At 41.2% G+C, this 20,081-nt stretch overlaps 1 protein-coding gene across 1 annotated transcript in view; it reads right to left on the bottom strand.

Moving 5' to 3' along the window:
• Positions 1-6,128: 6,128 nt before the first annotated feature.
• LOC101840685 (pregnancy-specific glycoprotein 22-like) overlaps positions 6,129-20,081 on the bottom strand; it is a 128,328-nt gene continuing 114,375 nt past the window's right edge. Inside the window, exons 7-9 of the mRNA XM_040735435.1 lie at positions 8,945-9,304; positions 7,424-7,768; positions 6,129-6,400 (exon numbers count right to left, since the gene is read on the bottom strand). Coding sequence (XP_040591369.1) covers positions 6,129-6,400; positions 7,424-7,768; positions 8,945-9,304 — 977 coding nt within the window. The remainder of the gene's footprint in view (positions 6,401-7,423; positions 7,769-8,944; positions 9,305-20,081) is intronic.

Raw genomic sequence — 20,081 nt, 5'->3', positions numbered from 1 at the left:
AAGCCTGCTCCCTACGATGGAATGTCATGCGTAGCCTTGACATGGGAGAGAGGCCTGACCCTGGCCTAACATAAGGGGCCAGACTGTTGATTCATCATGGGAGCCTTACTGGTAAGGAGGAATTGACTGGGCCAGAGGGGAGGGGAGGGGAGGGGAGAATGGGAGGAGGCTAAGGGGTTAGAAAGTAGTGTGGGAAAGAGAACTGTAGTTGGAATGTAAAATGAAATTAAAAAATAAAAAGGTATTTTATAAAGACATATATTTAACACCCAATGTCCTGTAAATTCTATCCTACATATTTTGAGAGCTCCTGTATAGACCTAATGATGGATTTTCTGGGATATATTTTATTTTCAGACAAAAGAAGATTCTTTCTTTTTGTATTGAGCCTTTTTTATGACACACTATTGACACCCCCATGGAGGGCCTCATCCTCCCTGGGAAAGCAGGGGGTATGGTGGGGTTGTTGTGAGATTGTGCGAGGAAGGGAGCGAAAGGGAAGGGACCTGGGATTGACATGTGTAGCAACCTTGTTTCTAATTTAAATTTAAAAATAAAAATAAAAATAAAAGTAAATTATTTTATATCCTAACCCAAGTTCCTCTTCCATCTCCTTCTTCCTCCCTTCACTTGCCCCCTATCCCACCATCCATCCACTCCTCAAAGGAGGCAAGGCCTTCCTTGGGGAGTCAACAGTATCTGCCATACCAAGTTTAGGCAAAACCAAGTTCCTCCCCCCTGAATCTAAGCTGGTCATGGTATTCCACCATAGAATGGAATCAAAAAACCAATTCATGACCCTGAAATAGGACCTGTTGTCACTGCCAGGGTACCCCCAACAGATCAATTCACATAACTGTTTCCACATCCAGAGGGTCTAGTTCAATCCCATGCAGGTTTACCAGCTGTCAGTCCATAGTCTGTGACCACCCAATATCTTGGGTCAGCTGTCTCTGTGGTTTTTCCCATCACAGTCTTGCCTGTCCCAATTCATATTATCTCTCCTGCCTCTCTTCAACCACACTTCAGGATCTCAAGTGCTTGGTGTGGGTCACTGCATCTGCTTCCATCAGTTACATCTATTGCGTTCTGTGATGACAATTAGGGTAGGCTCTAATCCGATTAAAAAATTAGGCCCATTCAGACTCCCTCTCAACGATTGGGAGGCATGTAACTGGGGTCATCCCCATGGATTCCTGAGAATTTCATTAGCACCTGGTTTTTCCCTAACTCCATAATGCCTCAAAGTCTGTCACATCATGTAAGTGGGCTGACAAAGAGTAGCGCTCCATGGGGAATAGGTTCCCAAAGTCCACTTTTGCACTAGAGATAAGTACCATTTCCACTGTCAGAGGTCCCATAGAAACTTCTGTAAGACAAAAGACACACTTAACAAGACAAAACAGCAGCCCACAGGATGGGAAAACATCTTCACCAACCCCACATCTGACAAAAGGCTAATTTCCAAAACATACAAAGAACTCAGGAAGCTAGTCACCAAAATACCAACTAATCCAATTAAAAAGTGGGGTGCAGAACTAAATAGAGAATTTTCAGTAGAGGAATTCTAAATGGCTACAAGACACTTAAGAAATTGCTCAACATCCTTAGCCATCAAGGAAACGAAAATAAAAAGCACTCTGAGATACCATCTGACACCTTTCAGAAGGGCAGGCAGATGTTTTTTTATGTGTTCTTGGATCCAGCTGTGAGTTCTTATGAGTACAGGATAGTTGGTTCCATGGGTTCCTTTGTAATGACCTTGACTGCACCAGGTCCTGCAATTCTTCTCTTTCTTCAACAGGTTACTTCAAGCTCAGCATAGGCATTGGGTGTAGGTGACTGTTTCTTTTGTTTTACAGAATTTTTTATTTAAATTAGGAACAATCTTATTTTATATATCAAATCCAGTTCCCTCTCCCTACTATTTTCCCATAGCCCGACTGACTCACATCCCACACCTCTTCTGCTCCATAGACTGAGGCCATCTATGGGAGAATCATCAAAGTCTGTCACATCATTTATGGAAGGGCCTAAATGATAAGACATATGGTAAATGAATGTTGTCCTGGCAATAAGGCAGGCTAAATATGAACAAAGATCTGGCATTGGGACAAGATAGACATCCATGTCAGCAATGTGTGTTACCATTTACCTAAAGGAGACAGTTCAGTAGACTTAATCCCTGAGGAAATGCAGTCAACGGGAACACCTGGGTCCTCTACTCCTCCCCTTGCATCCCATGATGATCCTGTGAAGCCACATATCCCATCCAGAGCAGATGGCTGAGGACTTGGGCTCCTGTGCAGCTGTGCTGTCTGAGCTGAGACTCACAATGACATGCCCAGGTGACCAAGCCTAACTGTGACTCTCAGGGCAGCACTGCCTGGTCCCAAGAACTAGGAGGTTCTACTTTGTTAGCCCTGATAGGCAAGATTCTGAGCCTGCCCACACTCCCCAGCTCACCTGGAGTCAGGAATATGGGACATCAAGGAAAAGCCAGGAGGTCCTGATGGGGAGGTCTCCCCTCAAGTAAGATTCTATATTTCCTTCAGGCACATCCTCCCTAAATCACAAGGTTTCCATGGGACTAAATTTATGTTGAGATGCACACAATCTGGGCTTTTTCTGATACTTTGGATGAGTTAACTCACCTCACATCTAACTCTCAACAGGGAAAATTCAGACAAAAAATCTAGCATTGCAGTTTGTATCAACTGGGTGCATCCAAACTCAAATGTGGGGAAAATGAAATAAAACACTTTAAAAATCACGTATCATTCTGATCCATAGATCCATTGGTGAACATTGCTTCTCAGCCATTGTATACAGGTTCCAGTAAGCTTTGACACATGGCAGAGGTAGGTATATCTCTAAGACTGGAACAGTAGGTCTCACCTGGCTTCTGACTGGCAAGATACCTTTCCCTTCAGAGCTGTAACACTTACAGGTATTGCCTGGTTTCCAGTGGCCAGGATAACTTTCTCTTCAGATCTGTAGCACATACAGATATTGCCTGGCTTCCTTCAGATCTGAAATACCTACAGGAATTTCCTGGCTTCCAATGGCCATGGTGCATTTTACTACAGAGCTGTAACACTTACAATGTTGACAGCGTAAATAGGATGTCTCCATAACACCTGTCCCCTCAGAGGTCAAGGAAGCCCTCAGAAGAAGAGGCAGAAAGAGTGTAATAGCCAAAGGGAATGGAGGACACCAGGAGTACAATGCCCTGTGAATCTACTAAGCAAGTCACATGTGTACTTACGGAGACTGAGTCAGCATGGACAGTGCTACATGAGTTGGGAACAGGTACTCTGTATGTACATTATAGCTATTACCTTGGCATTTCTGTGAGTCATTTTTCTCTTAGAATAAGTGGCTCTGACTGTTGTGCCTTCTCTTAGGGCTTTTTTGCTCTACTTGGGTCACAGAGTCCAAAACCAATGTGATAGACTCTGGTTCATCTTATTATATTTATTTTCTCATGTTTTGTTGTTATCTCTTAGAGGCCTATTCTTCTCTAAAGAGAAAAAGAAAGGGAGTAGATCCCCTAGGTAGGGGATTTGGGGAGAAACTAGGAATTGTTGAGAAAAGGGAAATCTACAAACAGTGTATATTATATGAGAAAAGAAACTATTTTAAATTTTAAAAAATGCTCCTTCTTCAAAGTGGTTAATGGCATTAACAAACTATGTAGATTAATTCTGTTTTTAATGGAATAATTTTATTACTACTACAGCTGAAACTTGAGAACTTGCTTTTCATGTTTCAGATTACTAAAATTTCTATGACTACTCAATAGTGATGGGGAATTGTAGAATGACTTACACAAAACAAATACCTAGAAACCCAGATCCTACAGAGATGAAAGAAAAAGACACACAAAACTGATATGACTTATGGCTCATAAGACTGACTCAATAAAGAATCTGACAATAGTGAGCAAATTTTAATGATGACAACAGATAAACTAGGGGTAGAAGATAGATGGGCAAAGTAGGAGGACATGAGAAAAACCACTGCCAACTCCAGAGTCACAGGAGACGCTTAAGCTTTCCCTCTAAGACCAGGACTGACACAAAGATGCTGAAGTCGCTACATTTCTTCAGTATTCCCTTAGAAGCCCTAAAGAAAACAAATAGACAAAACAAGTAAATATAAAGCTTACAGTTAATTGGCTTTAAAATAAATCCACACACAGCATGAAAGTAATTTTGGAAAATCCCTAAGATTCCACAGAAGTTTCTGGAACTGTTGAACTAACACCCCCATCAAAGCTCTATTTATGTAAAATAATATTGCATGAAAACAATTAGACTCCCTATTTAATAATACACATAGGAAGCTAAGTGGCAATGAAGACTCCAGTGGCTCCCAAGGATCTCCCTATAAAGAAGAAACAGAGTAGAGTTTTGTGGAAGAAACTGGAGGCAAGTGTGAATGAGAGCAAGAGGAAATAGTGGGAGAGCTGAGATGGGAGGAGAGAGTACTTGGAGGATTGGCATGGTAGGGGCACTTTGGGAGCAATATGGAAAACTACTACAATAGGAACTCCATGAAATCTACAAAAGTAACACTGGTAACAACTTCTAGTAGTGAGATATAGATAGTCGGAAGCAGACATCATCTATAACACCAGAAGGCTTCCAGCAGTGGCACTAGGATACCAATCAGCTGTAAAAAAAATCCAATTACAATCTGTTCTTCCTGTAAGATGTACTGTGGTGATGGTGGAGCAGAAAGTGTGGCCCAGACCAGACACTGCTGGATGACTGGGAACCAGAGCCTGAGTGCCCAGAAATTCAGGACAGAATGAAACATGGCATAAATAGAAAAAAACATTTCAATGCAATGATTACTGATGATATTGTGTCACACTCATAGATAAGTGCCTAGCCTAATAGACATGGGGGGCATCATCCAACAGTTATGAAACAGATACAAAGACATAGAGCCAAACACATAGCAGGATTTGGGTAACCCCACAGAATGTGGGGACATTGGGTTGTGGGAACCAGAGGGATCAGTGAAACCATGAAAGCATGGAACACAGAATCAGTTAAGCAGGGCTTATAGAGGACCATAGAGGCTGAAGTGGTAATCACAGACCATGTCTGAGTTTGAGATAGGGCCTCTGTGTATAAGTAATAGTAATGTAGATGGGTATTCTTGGGGACGACATAGCAGTGAAACTGGAGAACATCTCTGACACATTTGCCTTCACCTTGTAACCTTTTCTTCCCACTGGGTTGCCTCTCCCAGCTGTGATATGAGAGATTGTGACAAGTCTCATATAATTTGTCATGCCATGTTCTGTAGATATCCATGGGAGGCTGGCTAATTGTTAGAAGGAAAACAGAAGAGGAATGGATCGTAGTTAGAGGGAAAGTGGGCTTTAAGATGGAATGGTAGGAGGGAAAATTGTGGTCAGAATGTGATATATGACAGAAGAATAAGAAAAGGAAAGAATACATATCAGCATGGAAAACACTCATGTGCAAGGTGCCCCTGAGAGTGACACTCTCAGGAAGAAAACAGGCTGATCTGTCCTTAAGTGAAGGATTTGAGCCCTGTACATCTAACAAACTGTGAGGCACAGCCATATGGAAACAAGCTGTGTCCACAGTGAAACATGGGCAGGCCTTTCTCTGGTTACACTTTCTTGCTTTACATGGATGAATGCTGGGCAGGTGGCACTGTGCCTAGGTAAAGTAATTAAACATGGAATGAATCTGAGCACATGAGAGGATGTTTTCCTGTGTGCAAGCAATCCACCATTTTCACAGCAGACTCTAGAATCAAAAAGTTTTAGGGATCCTGCATTGAGTTCCCATGAATTCTGAGGTATCATTGCACATTTGAACCACAACCTAAGCACTGAAGGCCTTTGAATTTTTGCTTACCATATTGATGTCTTTATGTTCCCTTTAATACAACCTCACTGTAAATCCTGGCCTTCCCTTATACACACAGGTACACCAGGATTATCACCGCAAATCGCCATGCTGACTGTACCTGAGTAGTAACTGATCATTTTTATCTCATAGCTATTCTCCATTTTGTACTCCATTGGTGATGAAATGTCAGCACTCTGCTGTAGAAGGAGAGGAGAAGTCACTCACTCATCAAAGCCAGGAGACTGAGAGACTGGTCTTTGAACGGAATCCTTTGGAGACCACGCACTTGTACTCTCCAGCATCTTCACTTGTGAAAGGATTTATTCTGAGTCCACACTTTGTTGGGGACAGAGTCATTCTTTGTAGGTGATTCATAGTCTGGTTATTGAAGATCCAGTGAATAGAGACATCAGCGTTGGGTGAAATGCAGGTGAAGATCACAGATCTTTGTCCTGCAACTGTGGTGTCAGTGACTCGCACAAAGGGCTGTGCCAAATTCTCTGTGAAGAAACAAAGGAGGTTACCATATGACATCACCTCAGAGAGTTCAACGGAGTCCTGTTGTAGTTAATAATTTACAAAACTTCCAAAGGGGCAAATTTGGAGCTGTGACTATAGACATATCTTGTATTTGAATGTGCCACCCAGGGATGTGTGACTCTAATTTAGGCACTGTTTCCTGTACTTCATTTTCTCCTAAATAGGACACACAGTGAATGGTCATTGTCCTATCCATGAAATAAGCTTAATTAAGAATACTGGTCTAGTGTGGGATGGGGAGCTGCTCACAGCGGCATCTGTTACCATATACATGCAGAAGAAAATTCCCTAGGTTGGAAACCTGAGGAGAAAGAGGAATCTGGAGAAGCTGACTCCTCTGTTTTTTAACCTTTCTACCTTCACTTTCCTGTGAAGTCTCATGAGCTCATCAGAACAATAGGCTAATGGCCCAGACACCTGTCCACTCAGACTCAGGAGAAGGAGAGGCACAGGAGACCTACCCAACTGCAGCTGTCATGGCAATATACAGCTAACACTAAACTCTGTGGGAAAATGAGTCCCATGACTTCTACAGGCAGTAAAGCCTTGTTCCCTAGTGACTCTGACAGGAAATCAAACACTTTTGAAAAACTCTCCAGTGTCACCTTGTGTACAACAAGTGGCAAAGTTTTGGGGTCAGAGCTCTCTGTGAGGACCTCATAGCTTCATCTGCTAGGGAATGCGTCATTCCCACAGTATTTCTGGTGACATGTTCATGGGGAGAGCTCCAAATGTCAGACCTGCACGTGACATCTAAGACTGGCTATCCCAGCACAAGTCCTCCTCTCTGCGGGTAAAGAGAGGTGAGATGTCCTCACCTATTGCAGCTTCTTTACCCACAGTGAATCCTGCAGTAAGGGCATAATACACACTGGGAGCCACAATGCAATTGGGGAGATGAGAGGCACTGTCCAATCTAACAGTTAAGATTATGACATAGGATAGGCCACACTCAGAAATTGTAGTCATTAGAGAGTACTTACTCTTTATGTAAAATTTCAGGAATGATTTTTCAATTTTCAAATCTTTGTTTACAATTTCTAGTGTGTACATCCCTTCATCTTTCCCAGTGAGATCCTCAAGCATCAGTGATCCATCATTGTGCATCGTCCCTCTTTTTCTGTATTCAGGACCCCAGGAGGTAGAAGTCGTGATTTTGCTGTATTCAACAATTTTGAGGACCTGTTCCCTATTTACCAACTTGAACCAGGAAAAGGCTTTCACATCTTTTGGAAGATTGTGAACTTGAAAATATACGTGTCCCCCTTCAGCAGCATACTGAGGCACTGCCTGGATCTTGAGTTGGGAAGAACATGGAGAAAGGGGGGCTGGAAGGGAAAAGAGTAAAAAGCCATCACATGAAGATCATCATTTTGTTGAAAAGATGGTGCTGTCCATCTGGAAAACATGGATTACTTAGTCTAGAATTGTAGGTATGGCTAACTCACTTAATGAAGTACATAAACATGACCTCTTCCTTTCCAAAAGTGCACCTGAAAGTGTCATTGCCTCTGCATGTATCTGACCCCTTGGGTTGATCCTTGGAGGCCCTTCAAGTGCCTTCAGTCAGACATTGCACACAATCATGCACACTATGATTTGACATGGTATTTCCCCTGAATTCTAGAAGCGTGGAATGTTCACTTCCTAGGTTTGTTTCAACCTAGAAAACATCCAACCCCTGATTTCACAACAGATGTGCTTGCTGCTCTGTCAAGTAGCTCTCAGGTCTAGAGTCTGGGGCAGTGTGGGGTCTGGGAGCCAAGGTAGGCTCAAGCCTTTGAAAGGCTTGAATGGTAGACTGGCTGGTTTTATGTCAACTTGACACAATCTGTATTTATTTTGGAAGACAGGGCCTCAGATAAAAATGCCACTACCAGACTGGCATGTCAGAAGATATGTAATACAGGTATTTTTAAATTGGGGATTGATGCAAAAAGATTCAGAAGAATGCATGTAGTTCAGGCCCTGAGCTAGGAGTCCTGGGTCATATAAGAGAGCTGGTTGAGTGGGCATGAAGATCAAGCCAATAGGAAGCACCCCTCCATGCTCTCTGTACCAGTTCCTGGATTTCCTTTATGACACTCTAAATTTGGAGATAACAAATACCATCAGTTTGACATGGGGGTTCTAAAACCATTGTTACCTATTAGCTTAGAGAGGATATAATAGTAGAAAGTGTTCCACTGGTTCACTTTAGTCCAGCCTTGGAAAGATGACAGGATTCAGGACTCCCTGGTCTAGAGCCCCAAGACACTGGGCTGTCTCTGACATCTTATGCTGAGTTACTTTCCATCGAGGGCTTCCTTGATGCAGAGAGATTCAGATGATGAAAGCTGCTCTATGGCCATTTGTCTCTACTAGATTCAGAAGATGAAAGCTCCACTAACTTCTCAACCCTTCACAAGGGAACACAATGCAGATGGATGGGAGGTCAGGCCAGCCACGTCAGTCCTGTGTGTCTCATTCCACCCAGCCCTGAGCATTCACAGGGAGTCACTTACTGTGCACCTGGAGCTGCACTTGTGTTTCCTCATGTATCTTGTCTGTTCTCACAATTTTCAGAGTGTACAGTCCAGGGTCTTTTTCAGTGATGCCATGAAGCAGCAGGGATCCATCACTATACAGTGTCTCTCTTCCAGTGTATGCAGGCCCCCACACAGTAGATTTCGTTTCTGTGTTGTATTGGGCAACCTCAATTTTGTTGAATACAGTCAGCTCCTTGAACCAGATAAAGGCTTCAATATTCTCCGGGGGATTGTGAATGAGAAGAAGAGCACTGCCCCCTTCAGCAATGCTGGGCGGCACTGATTTAATGGTGGGCTTGGAAGAGGTGTCATGGCGCCCACAAGTCCAAAGGACAGCTAGAAACAATGAAAAAGAGTCATATGAATTGGAAGATTTGTATTTGACTAATATGAGGTCCAGCATCCTGAACTGCAGTGTGCACTGCTCATCCAAGGCTTGTGTGAGAGTGTCCCCCTGTCCTACCTACTTGGTGGAGATAAGCACATGACCTTCATGTTCTCAGTTTCCCAACACTAGTCATTTCCACTATATGGTTCTCTCTGTCTCTCTGTCTCTCTCTCTCTCTCCTGTTGGCAACATTGCCCAACCTCACTGTCATCAAACCCCTGCTCATATCCACAATGGACTGGTTTTGGAGTGATGGCTGCCCAGCCTCTTCTCCTACACACCCTGTGTCTTCAAATTCTGACTTGGTTGTTTTATGTTCCTCTTGGCTTTATACCCAACAGGTGACTTGCAAAGAATAAATAAATAAAACTTGATTTGTCTTATTTAAAAAAAGTTTCTAAGAAAAAAAACTTGGATAACTGTACAGAATTGATGAATTAATGATGTCCCAGAACCCTGTATTCCCATGGATTTATTCAAAAGTTCATAGGCTAGGGGACACAGTATGGAATCATTCCATTCCTTTTCATTATTTGCACTTGTTCACATATTACATTTGTGTGTGAGTTTTTCTTAGGACTAGTCTCTGTGTGAGTGAGTAGGTGCAGGACACAGTACTTGAGTGAGGTCAGATGACAACTGTTTCGTTGGCCTCAGCTTCTCAGAAAAAAGAAGCAAGTGCCTTTATCCATTGACACATCTCGCTGATCCCCACACGCTTGATTTTATTTTTGCTTCTGAAGGCAATCTGAAAAGAGCAGTCTTCAGAATACTGTGGCCACGTTTATTAATTCTGAGTGAGAACAATGTGTATGGAGGCCCATGCCTGGGAAGCATTGGAGAGACAGCACAGCAGTGGTGGTAGCCTATGTAGTGGAAACATCAGATATACAGAAAGCTGGCACCCAGAAGCATCAACACCAGCTGCTTCCAAAAATAAATGTAAGAATTCCCTCTGGGAAACAGCACTGGTGTCCCAGTCAGGATCCAGTGCCATCCTATGTACAAGATACTCCTCCTCCTCCTCAGTGACCACCAGAGCCTTAGACCCTCATACACCTAGAGTAGCAATCACCAGAGCTGTGGCCCCACATGTACCTGGTAAAATGATCATCTCAGGTTTGGGTCTGCCTGTTCCTGGAGGAGCACATCCCTAGGGGCTCTGACCTGCTTACACCTGCAGGAGTGTATTGGTGAACCCAATGCCACCAACTGGAGGAAGAGGGACTCTCTCGAATCAGGGCTACAGCAGCACTAATTGGAGGAATATATGGGTAGACAGATGTGCACCAATACCCTCCACAACATAAAGAGCAACACTGAACCACAAGAAACAAGGCTTAAACATTCTGACACACTTCAGGCAAAACAAAATAAACTAAAAATGACTTTACAAAGTTGAATGAGGCTCTTAATAAAGAAATAAAAAATTTCCTTAAAATCAAAACAAATTAGAAGAAATCAAAAATGCCTTAAAGAAAACCAGAAAAAGCAATCCAACCGGTGAAAAAAGTGTACAACACTTCAAAATTGAAATAGAAACAATAACGTAAACATTAACCAAAGGAATTGTACATATGGAATGTTGTGGAGGTTCTTGTCTTACCAGGTCCCACCGCCCCGAAATAAATATATGGATGCTATACTAATTATTAAACTGTTAGTCGATGGCTAGTGCATCTAACTTGCTAGCTCTCTTTATCATCTTCCCATTTCTACTAATCTAAGTATTTCCACATGGTCCTATCTTATAAGAGTAGGGTCCAGACCTGCCAATCCTTCCTCTGATACATGGCATCTGTGCTGTCTCCCTTCACATACCCTGTCCAGAATTCCTCTTGTCTACAAGTCCCACCTATCTTCCTGCCTCTCCTTGACAAACAGTGTTATATTCAACAAACAATAACAGAAATATGTAGACAGAAGGGTATCCCCATCAATGGAAAACCTAGGTACATGAATAAGATCTACAGATGCAAGCATAAACAACAGAATATAAGATATGGAAAAGAGAATCTCAGATGTTGAAGATATAACAGAGGAAATAAATCCATCGGTCAAAAAACAATGTTAAATGCAACAAATACTTAATGCAACATATCCAGCAAATGTGGAACACCATGGAATAGAAGAAGTAAGCTCAAAGGCAAGGATAATATGCTCAACCAAATCATAGAAAAAAACTTATCCAACTCAAGAAGAAAATAACTATGAAAGTATAAATTACAAAACACTGAATAAACTGGACTCCAAAAGTCCTCTAGCCACATAATAATCAGGATAGTAAACATACAGAATAAATAACGAATATTAAGAGCTGCAAAGCAAAGACACCAAGTAACATATAAAGGCAGACCTGTCAGAATTATATGTGACTTCTCAATAGAAACATAAAAGCCAAAAGGTCCTAAATAAGCCTCATGAAGACATGAAGAGACTACAAATGCTGGCCCAAACTACTGTACCCAGCAAAGATTTCAATCACCACAGAGTAAGAACACAAGATATTCCATGACAAAACTAAAGGTTAAACAACACCAATCCACCAATCCAGCCCTATAAAAAATATTAGAAGGAAAACTCCAACACAAGGAAGTAAGCTACACCCACAAATGCACAGGCAAAAGATATTCCCACACCAGCAAATCCCCAAGGAGAAAAATGAGCACACAATATTAACAACAACAACAAAAAAGTAACAGAAGAAATTAAAGACTTCCTAGAATTCAATGAGAGTGAAGACACAACCTAAGAAAACTTATGGGACATTTTGAAAGCAGTGCTAAGAGGAAAGTTCATATCACTAAGTGCCCACATGAAGAAACTGGAAAATAGTCACACTAGAGAGTTAAAAGCACAACTGAAAGCTCAAGAATAAAAGGATATAAACTCACTCCAGAGGAGCAGACACCAAGAAATAATTAAATTGAAGGCTAAAATTAATAAAGTAGAAACTTGGAAAACAATACAAAGAGATCAATGTAACAAAGAGCTGGTTGTTCGAGAAAATCAACAATATAGACAAACCTTTATCCAAACTTGCCAAAAGTCAGAGTATGAACATGCAAATTAACAAACTCAGTAATGAAAAGGGAGACATAACAATGGACACTGAGGAAATCAAGAGAATCATCAGGTCATATTTTGAAAAAATTGCACTTCACAAAATTTGAAAATTTAAGGGAAATGGACAATTTTCTGGATTAATATCACTTACCAAAATTAAATGAAGAACAGATAAGCAATTTAAATAATCCAATAACACCTCAGGAAATAGAACCAGTTATCAAAAGTCTCCCAACCAAAAAAATAAAAGCCCAGGGCCAGATGGCTTCAGTGCAGAATTTTACCAGAAATTCAAAGAACAGGTTATACCAACTCTCGTCAAAGTATTCCATGCAATAGAATGAGAAGGGTCTTTGCCAAACTTTTTATGAGAAAGTGCTCAACATCCTTAGCCATCCGGGAAATGCAAATCAAAGCAACTCTGAGATACCATCTCACTCCTGTCAGAATGGCTAAAATCAAAAACACCAATGACAATTTATGCTGGAGAGGATGTGGTGAAAGGGGGACACTCCTCCATTGCTGGTGGGAGTGCCAACTGGTTCAGCCACTTTGGAAAGCAGTATGGAGATTCCTCAGAAAAATGGGAATAAACCTACCACAAGACCCAGCAACTCCACTCTTAGGCATATATCCAAAAGATGCCCATTCATATAACAAAGATGTCTGTTCCACTATGTTCATAGCAGCTTTATTTGTAATAGCCAGAACTTGGAAGCAACCTAGATGTCCCTCACCCGAAGAGTGGATAGAGAAAATGTGGTACATCTACACAATGGAGTACTATTCAGCAGAAAAAAATAATGGAATCATGAGATTCGAAGGCAAATGAATGACACTAGAAGAAACCATCCTGAGTGAGGTAACCCAGTCACAAAAAGAGAAACATGGCATGTACTCTCTCATATATGGATTTTAGACATAGATCTGGGGAGTGCCAGCCTACAATCCTATGGCCAGAGAGTCTGGGAAACAGAAACTTCATTTAGTGGCTGGTTAAGTACTGAGCTGAACTCAAGAAAGCCAGTATCAGAGAGGGAGGACTGATGATCAAAGGGATTAAGACTGGGCTGGTTTAACCCCCAGAAACAGCTGACCAGACAAAGGTTAACTCTTGAATCCCAGGCATCAGCCTGGAATCCAGCATGGGACTGATCAAGACCCCCTGAATCTGGGTGTCAGTGAGGAGGCCTAGGTAATCTATTGAGCCTTGGACAGCAGATCAGTACCCATCCCAAGTATACACACGGACTCTGGACTCCCATAGAACAATGTGAGGTGCACTCTCACCCTGAACTCTTGGGGAAGGGTCTAGGCCCTGCCCTATATGAAATGACAGACTATGGACACCCCCATGGAGGGCCTCACCCTCCCTGGGGGAATGAGGGGATAACGGGGGGGGATGGGGGGAGGGCACGGGAGGAGGGGAGGGAAAGGGAGAGGGACCTCGAACTGACTTGTGAAGCAACCTTGTTTCTTATGTAAATTTAAAATGGAAAATAAAATAATAATAATAATAATAAAAAATAAAATAAAATAATGGCAAATCGGATCCAAGAAAACATCATAACCATCATCCACCATGATCATGTAGGCTTAAGTCGAGGGATGCATTGATGTTTCTACATAAAAAATCCATGAAAATGATCCACCATATAAACGAACTGAGAAAAAAATCACATGATCATCTCACTAGATGCAGAAAAAGCCTTATAGGGAAAATGTGGTATTTTACACAATTGATTACTACTCAGCGGAGAAATACAGTGGAATCTTTACATTTGCAGGCAAATAGATGGCACTAGAAGAAACCATCCTGAGTGAGTTAAACCAGTCATAAAAAGACAAACATGGCATGTACTCACTCATATATGGATTTTATACATAAATAAGGGGTGTGCTACCCTGCAATCCTAGTGCCAGTGAGTCTGGGAAACAAGGATTTTCCCAAGAGTGATGAATGATACCTGGAGAAGTGGAATGAGGCAAGATTTCCTGAGTAGATTGGGAACATCGTGGGAGGGAGAGGGTAACAAGAAAGAGAGATGGGGAGAAGAGGAGGGGAGAAGAAGGCATGGGGGACCAGGAAATTTGAGTCAAGGTAAAAATAGAGGAGAGCAGGATGAGAGATACCATAATAGGTCGAGTCATTATAGGCTTGAGCAGAGAGCTACAAATAGTGAGATCTCCAGAGATCTAAAAGGAGAATACCAACTGACAAACTAAACAATAGTGGAGAGACTACTCTAATAGAACCTCCTTGATGATAGGGTTCATGACTGTCCTATATGCCATCCTAGAAACTTCCTCCAGTGACTGATAGAAGCAGAGACAGATAACCACAGATAAACACTGAACTGAATGCCTTGGACCTAGTGACAGCGATGGAGGAGTGATGAGCAAAGGGGTCAAGACCATGATGATGAAATCCACAAAGACAGCTGATCGGTTAAGGTGTAGCTCTTGAATCCTGGACTGATGGCTGAGAGGACAACAGGGGACTGATCCAGACTTCATGAATGTAGTGCAAGGGAGGAGGCTACAGAAATCACTGGGGCCTTGGGTAGTAGACCAGTGTTATTCTTGGTTTATGAAAGATCTTTGGGAGCCCATTCCAAATGGAGGGATGCTGTCTCAGCCTGGACACATGGGAAAGTGCCTAGGTCCTGCCCAGGATGAAATGACAGACTATAGAGATCCCCCCAAGGAGAGCCTCACCCTTCCTGAGGAATGATGTGGAGATTGGGTTGGGGCTGGAGGGCTGGAGGGCTGGTGGATGGAAAAGGGAGAAAGGGTGGGAGAGGGAGCTGGGATTGACATGTGAAACATTCACGTTTCTAATTTAATTTAAAACATATATTGAGAAAAAAGAAAGAAAACGCGAAGAAAATCAACAGAAATAAATGAAAATTTTACACTCTATAGAATTAAGCAATCATGCTTCCTTCTAAGGAGAGATTGTGTAATTTCAGTGTTTCTGTCACCCAAACCTAACACGATAAAACCAGAACTCCCAAAGAGATATCATTAAAACAGCCTATTCAGTGGTGACTGAGTCAAAAGTTACCAGTACCTCATAAAACATGTCCCCGAAGACTTCTCTGCCCTTCTTCCTCATGGTTAGAAGACATTTGGATTAATAGGTATCTTAACATTGGACTTTATAGAGTCCAGAATTATAAGAAATAAATGCCTCTCTTTTATAAGAAATAAAAGTAACAGGAATTAACAATCCAGCAGTATCAACAGTCTCAATTTACTGTAAAAAGAAACAGACTAAGAAAATTGATACTAAAACAGAATCCATCCTTTTGCTGCATACAAAAAAGTACTCCTCAACTTCAAAGACAGACCTTGCTTCAGGAAAAGGGGTTGGGAAAAGATTTTCCAATCAAATGGACCTAAAAATAAGTTAGAGTAGTTATCTTAATGTCTAACCAAGTAGACTTCAATCTATCATTACTAAGTCTTAAATCACAGGTTGAGCCATACACACTAATAGGGGGAGACTAACAGATGTAATGACTCAAATGGGCTTAACAGATATGTATAGAACATTCCACCAAACACAAAAAGTATATACTTACATCACAGCACCCCAAAGAACCTTCTCTAAAATAACCACATAATCCAAAACAAAGCAAACCTAAAGAGATACAAAAAATTGGAATAATCCCTGTATCTTAGTGGATCACCATGGTTTAAGGATAGAATTCAACAACCACGTTAATTGCAAAAAGTCCTCAAACTCATGGAAACTAAGCAACTTAGAACTGAATCTCCACTGAGTGCAGAAAGAAATAAAGAATAAAATTAAAGGCTTCCTAAATTCCAAGGAAAACAAATGTACAACCTACCAAAACTTAAGGGACACAATGAAAGCACTCATAAAAGATAGAATTTCATAGCAATAAATGTCTACATAAAGAAGACCATGAAATCTCATTTTGGAAAGTTATAATGAGTAGAAATAAACCTACCAAGGAGGAGTAGATGTCTGGAAATAATCAAAGGGAGGGATGAAATCAATAAAAAAGAAAACAATACAAAGAATCAATTAAACACAGAGTTGGTTCTTCGAGAAAACAAAGAGAGACAAACTAACCAAAAGACAGAGAGAGAATACCCAAATTACCAAAATGAAAATGGGGACATAACAATAGGCACTGAAGTAATCCAGAGAAATATCAGGTCATATTTCAAAACCTACACTCCAAAAAGTTGGAAATTTTAAAGGAAATGGACAATTTTCTGGATAACTACCACACACCAAGAGACTCTAAGAGAGATATGCATAGTACCCCAGAGATGGGGAATGGGACAGAATCTCCTGAGAGGAGGGGAGAGAAAGCTGGGGGAAAGTGAGGGGAGAAGAGAAAGGGAAAGGAGGACATGGAGGAGCAGGAAGGTTGAGTCTGGGCAAGAAAACAGAAGAGTAGAATGAGAGATACTACAATAGATGGAGTCATTATAGGTTTTAGGAGAGATCTGCCACTAATGAGATTTCCAGAGATCTATAAGGATTACATCAACTGGTAATCCATGCAAAAGTGTAGAGGCTTCCTTAAATGCCCTTCCCCTATAATGACATTGACAACTGCCTTGTATGCCATCCTAGAGCCTTCATAATATGACTGATGGAAGTAGAGGCAGACATCCACAAATAAACACTGTACTGAAATCCTGAAAACCAGTTGCAGAGAGGGAAGAGTGATGAGCACAGGGGTCAAGACTGGGATGGTGAAACCCACAGAAAGAGTTGACCTGAACAAGGGGTGGTCATGGACCCCAGACTGATGACTGAGAGGCCAACAGGGGACTGATCCAGACCGCCTGAACAGGGGGGTCAATGAGGAGGCCTTGGCAATCATTGGGGCCTTGGGTACTAAGTCAGTATTTATCTCTGGCTTATTAATGTACTTTGGGAGCCCATTCCATATAGAAGAATTCTCTCTCAGCTTGGACAAATGGGGGAGGGACTTGGCCCTGCCCCAGATGATATGACAGACTATGAAGATCCCCCATGAAGGGCCTCACCCTTCCTGGAGAATGGAGTGGGGATTGGGTGGGGAGGTTGGGGGTTGGTGGGGGCAGATTTGGAGGAGAGAGAGAGGGAGCTGAGTTTGGCATGTGAAGCAAGCTTGTTTCTAATTTAAATAAATAGTTGTCAAATCAGAAACTTAACAAAGAAAAAAAGAACTAATAGAAGATATGAACCAACTGGGTTTAACAGACATCTATAGAACATTCCCCCCAAACACAAAGGGATATACTTTCTTCTCAGCACCACATGGAACCTTCTCTAAAATTGACCACATTATAGGAAACCTCCACAGACACAAAAAATGGAATACCCCCTGTATCTTATCAGACCAACAAACATTAAAATTAGAATTCAACAATAACACAAATTGCAGAAACCCTACAAACTCATGGAAATTGAACAATGCACATTTGCACCATCCCTGGGTAAAGGAAGAAATAAAAAAGAAGCTAAAAACTTCCTTGAATTCAATGAGAATGAAGAAACAACTTACACAAACTTATGGGGCACTTTGAAAGCAGTGCTGAGAGGAAAGTTTATAGTACTAAGGGCCCACATGAAGAAACTGGAGAACAGTCTCACTAGAGAATTAATAGCACAGCTGAATGCTCTAGAACAAAAAGAAGCAAACTCACCTAGGAGGAGTAGATGCCAGGAAATAATCAAATTGAGGGCTGAAATCAATCAAGTAGAAACCAGGAAAACATTGCAAAGAAACAATGAAACAAAGAGTTGGTTCCTTGAGAAAATGAAAAAAATAGACAAACTTTTGTCAAAACTAACCAAAAGACAGAGAGAGAGAGAGCACGCTAATTAACAAAATCCCAAATAAAAAGGGAGACACAACAATGGACACTAAGGAAATCCAGATAATCATCAGGGCATACTTTCAAAATCTTTACTCCACAAAATTCAAAAATTTAAAGGAAATGGATGATTTCCTGGATATATATGTCAGAAATAAATAAAGAACATATAAACATTATAAATAGACCTATAATCCTTAATGAAATAGAAGCAGTCATCAAATGTCTCCCAACAAAAATAGCCCAGGCCCAGATGGCTTCATTGCAAAATTCTACCAGAAATTCAAAGAGGAGTTAATTCCAATACTCCTCAAAGTATTCCATAAATTAGAAGTAGGAGGCTCACTACCAAACTCTTTTTATGAGGCTACAATTACCTTGGTACCCAAACCACACAAAGACATAACTAAGAAAGAGGACTATAGACAAAATTCTGTCATGTACATCGATGCACATATACTCAATAAAATACTAACTTATGTAGAAGACTGCAAATAGAACCGTATCTATCACCATTCCCTAAACTCAGCTAAAACTGAATAAAGACCACAACATAAATCTAATCTCACTGAAACTCATAGAAGAGAAAGTGGGAAGAAGCCTTGAGTGCATGGGCACAAAAGACAACTTCCTAAAAATAACACCAGTATCTCAGACACTGAGAGACATTGCTAATAAACGGGACCTCCTGAACCTGAGGGCTTCTGTAAAGCAAAAGCTATGTCCAACAAGGCAAAAAGGCAACATATAGAATAGGAAAAGGTCTTCACCAAATCCACATCTGACAGAGGGCTGATCTCCAAAATATACAAATAACTCAAGAAACTGGAAACAAAACTACAAAATAATCCAATTTAAAAATTGTGTAAGATCTAAACAGAGAACTCTCAACAGGATAAACACAAATGGCTGAAAGACATTTAAGGAATTGCTCAAAATCTTTAGACATCATGAAAATGTATATCATAACTCTGAGATATCACACACCTGTAAGAATGGCTAAGAGAAAAACACTGATAACATCCTATACTGGATAGGATGTGGAGTAAGGGGAACACTCTTCCATTGATGATGGGAGTGTAAAATTATACAGGAGTTTTGGAAATCAGTGTGGTGGTTTATCAGAAAATTGGGAATCAATCTACCTCAAGACCCAGCAGTATGACTTTTGTGCAAATACCCAAAAGATTTACAATCATACCACAAGAATATTTGCTTGACAATATTCACAGCACCATTACTCATAATATCCAGAACCTGTAAACAGTCTAGATGTCCCTCAACCAAAGAATAGATAAAGAAAATGTGGTATATTTACACAACAGAGAACAACTCAGTGGGAAAAAATGGCATCTTCAATTTGCAGGCAAATGGATGGACCTAGGAAAAAAACATCCTGAGTGAGGTAACTCAGACCCAAAAAGACAAATATGGTATGTACTCACTCATAAGTATGTATTACACATAAAGCAAATGATAACCAGACACACCAGCTAGGTAACAAAGAAGACCCTAAGTGAAACATGAATGAATCCACCTAGGAAGGAGAAATAGACAAGATCTCCTGAGTATATTGGGATCAAGGGATGGAGGGGGAGGATGGAAGGGAAGTAGTGAGGAGAAAACAATGAAACTGGAAGGTAAAGTTGGGGGAAGGCCAGAGAAAAAGAGCAAGGAAAGAAACATCTTCATTGAGCAAACCATTGGGGGATTACGGAGAAACCTGGCACGAGGGAAATTCCCAAGAATATCCAAGGACAACCCCAATAAAACTCTAAGCCCTATCAGAGAGGGAACTGAAATGTACTT

The sequence above is a fragment of the Mesocricetus auratus genome, unplaced genomic scaffold (genome assembly GCF_017639785.1).
Source record: "Mesocricetus auratus isolate SY011 unplaced genomic scaffold, BCM_Maur_2.0 Super-Scaffold_100046, whole genome shotgun sequence".
NCBI classification, from domain to species: Eukaryota; Metazoa; Chordata; class Mammalia; order Rodentia; family Cricetidae; genus Mesocricetus; species Mesocricetus auratus.
This window is presented reverse-complemented; position numbering and strand designations above follow the sequence as displayed.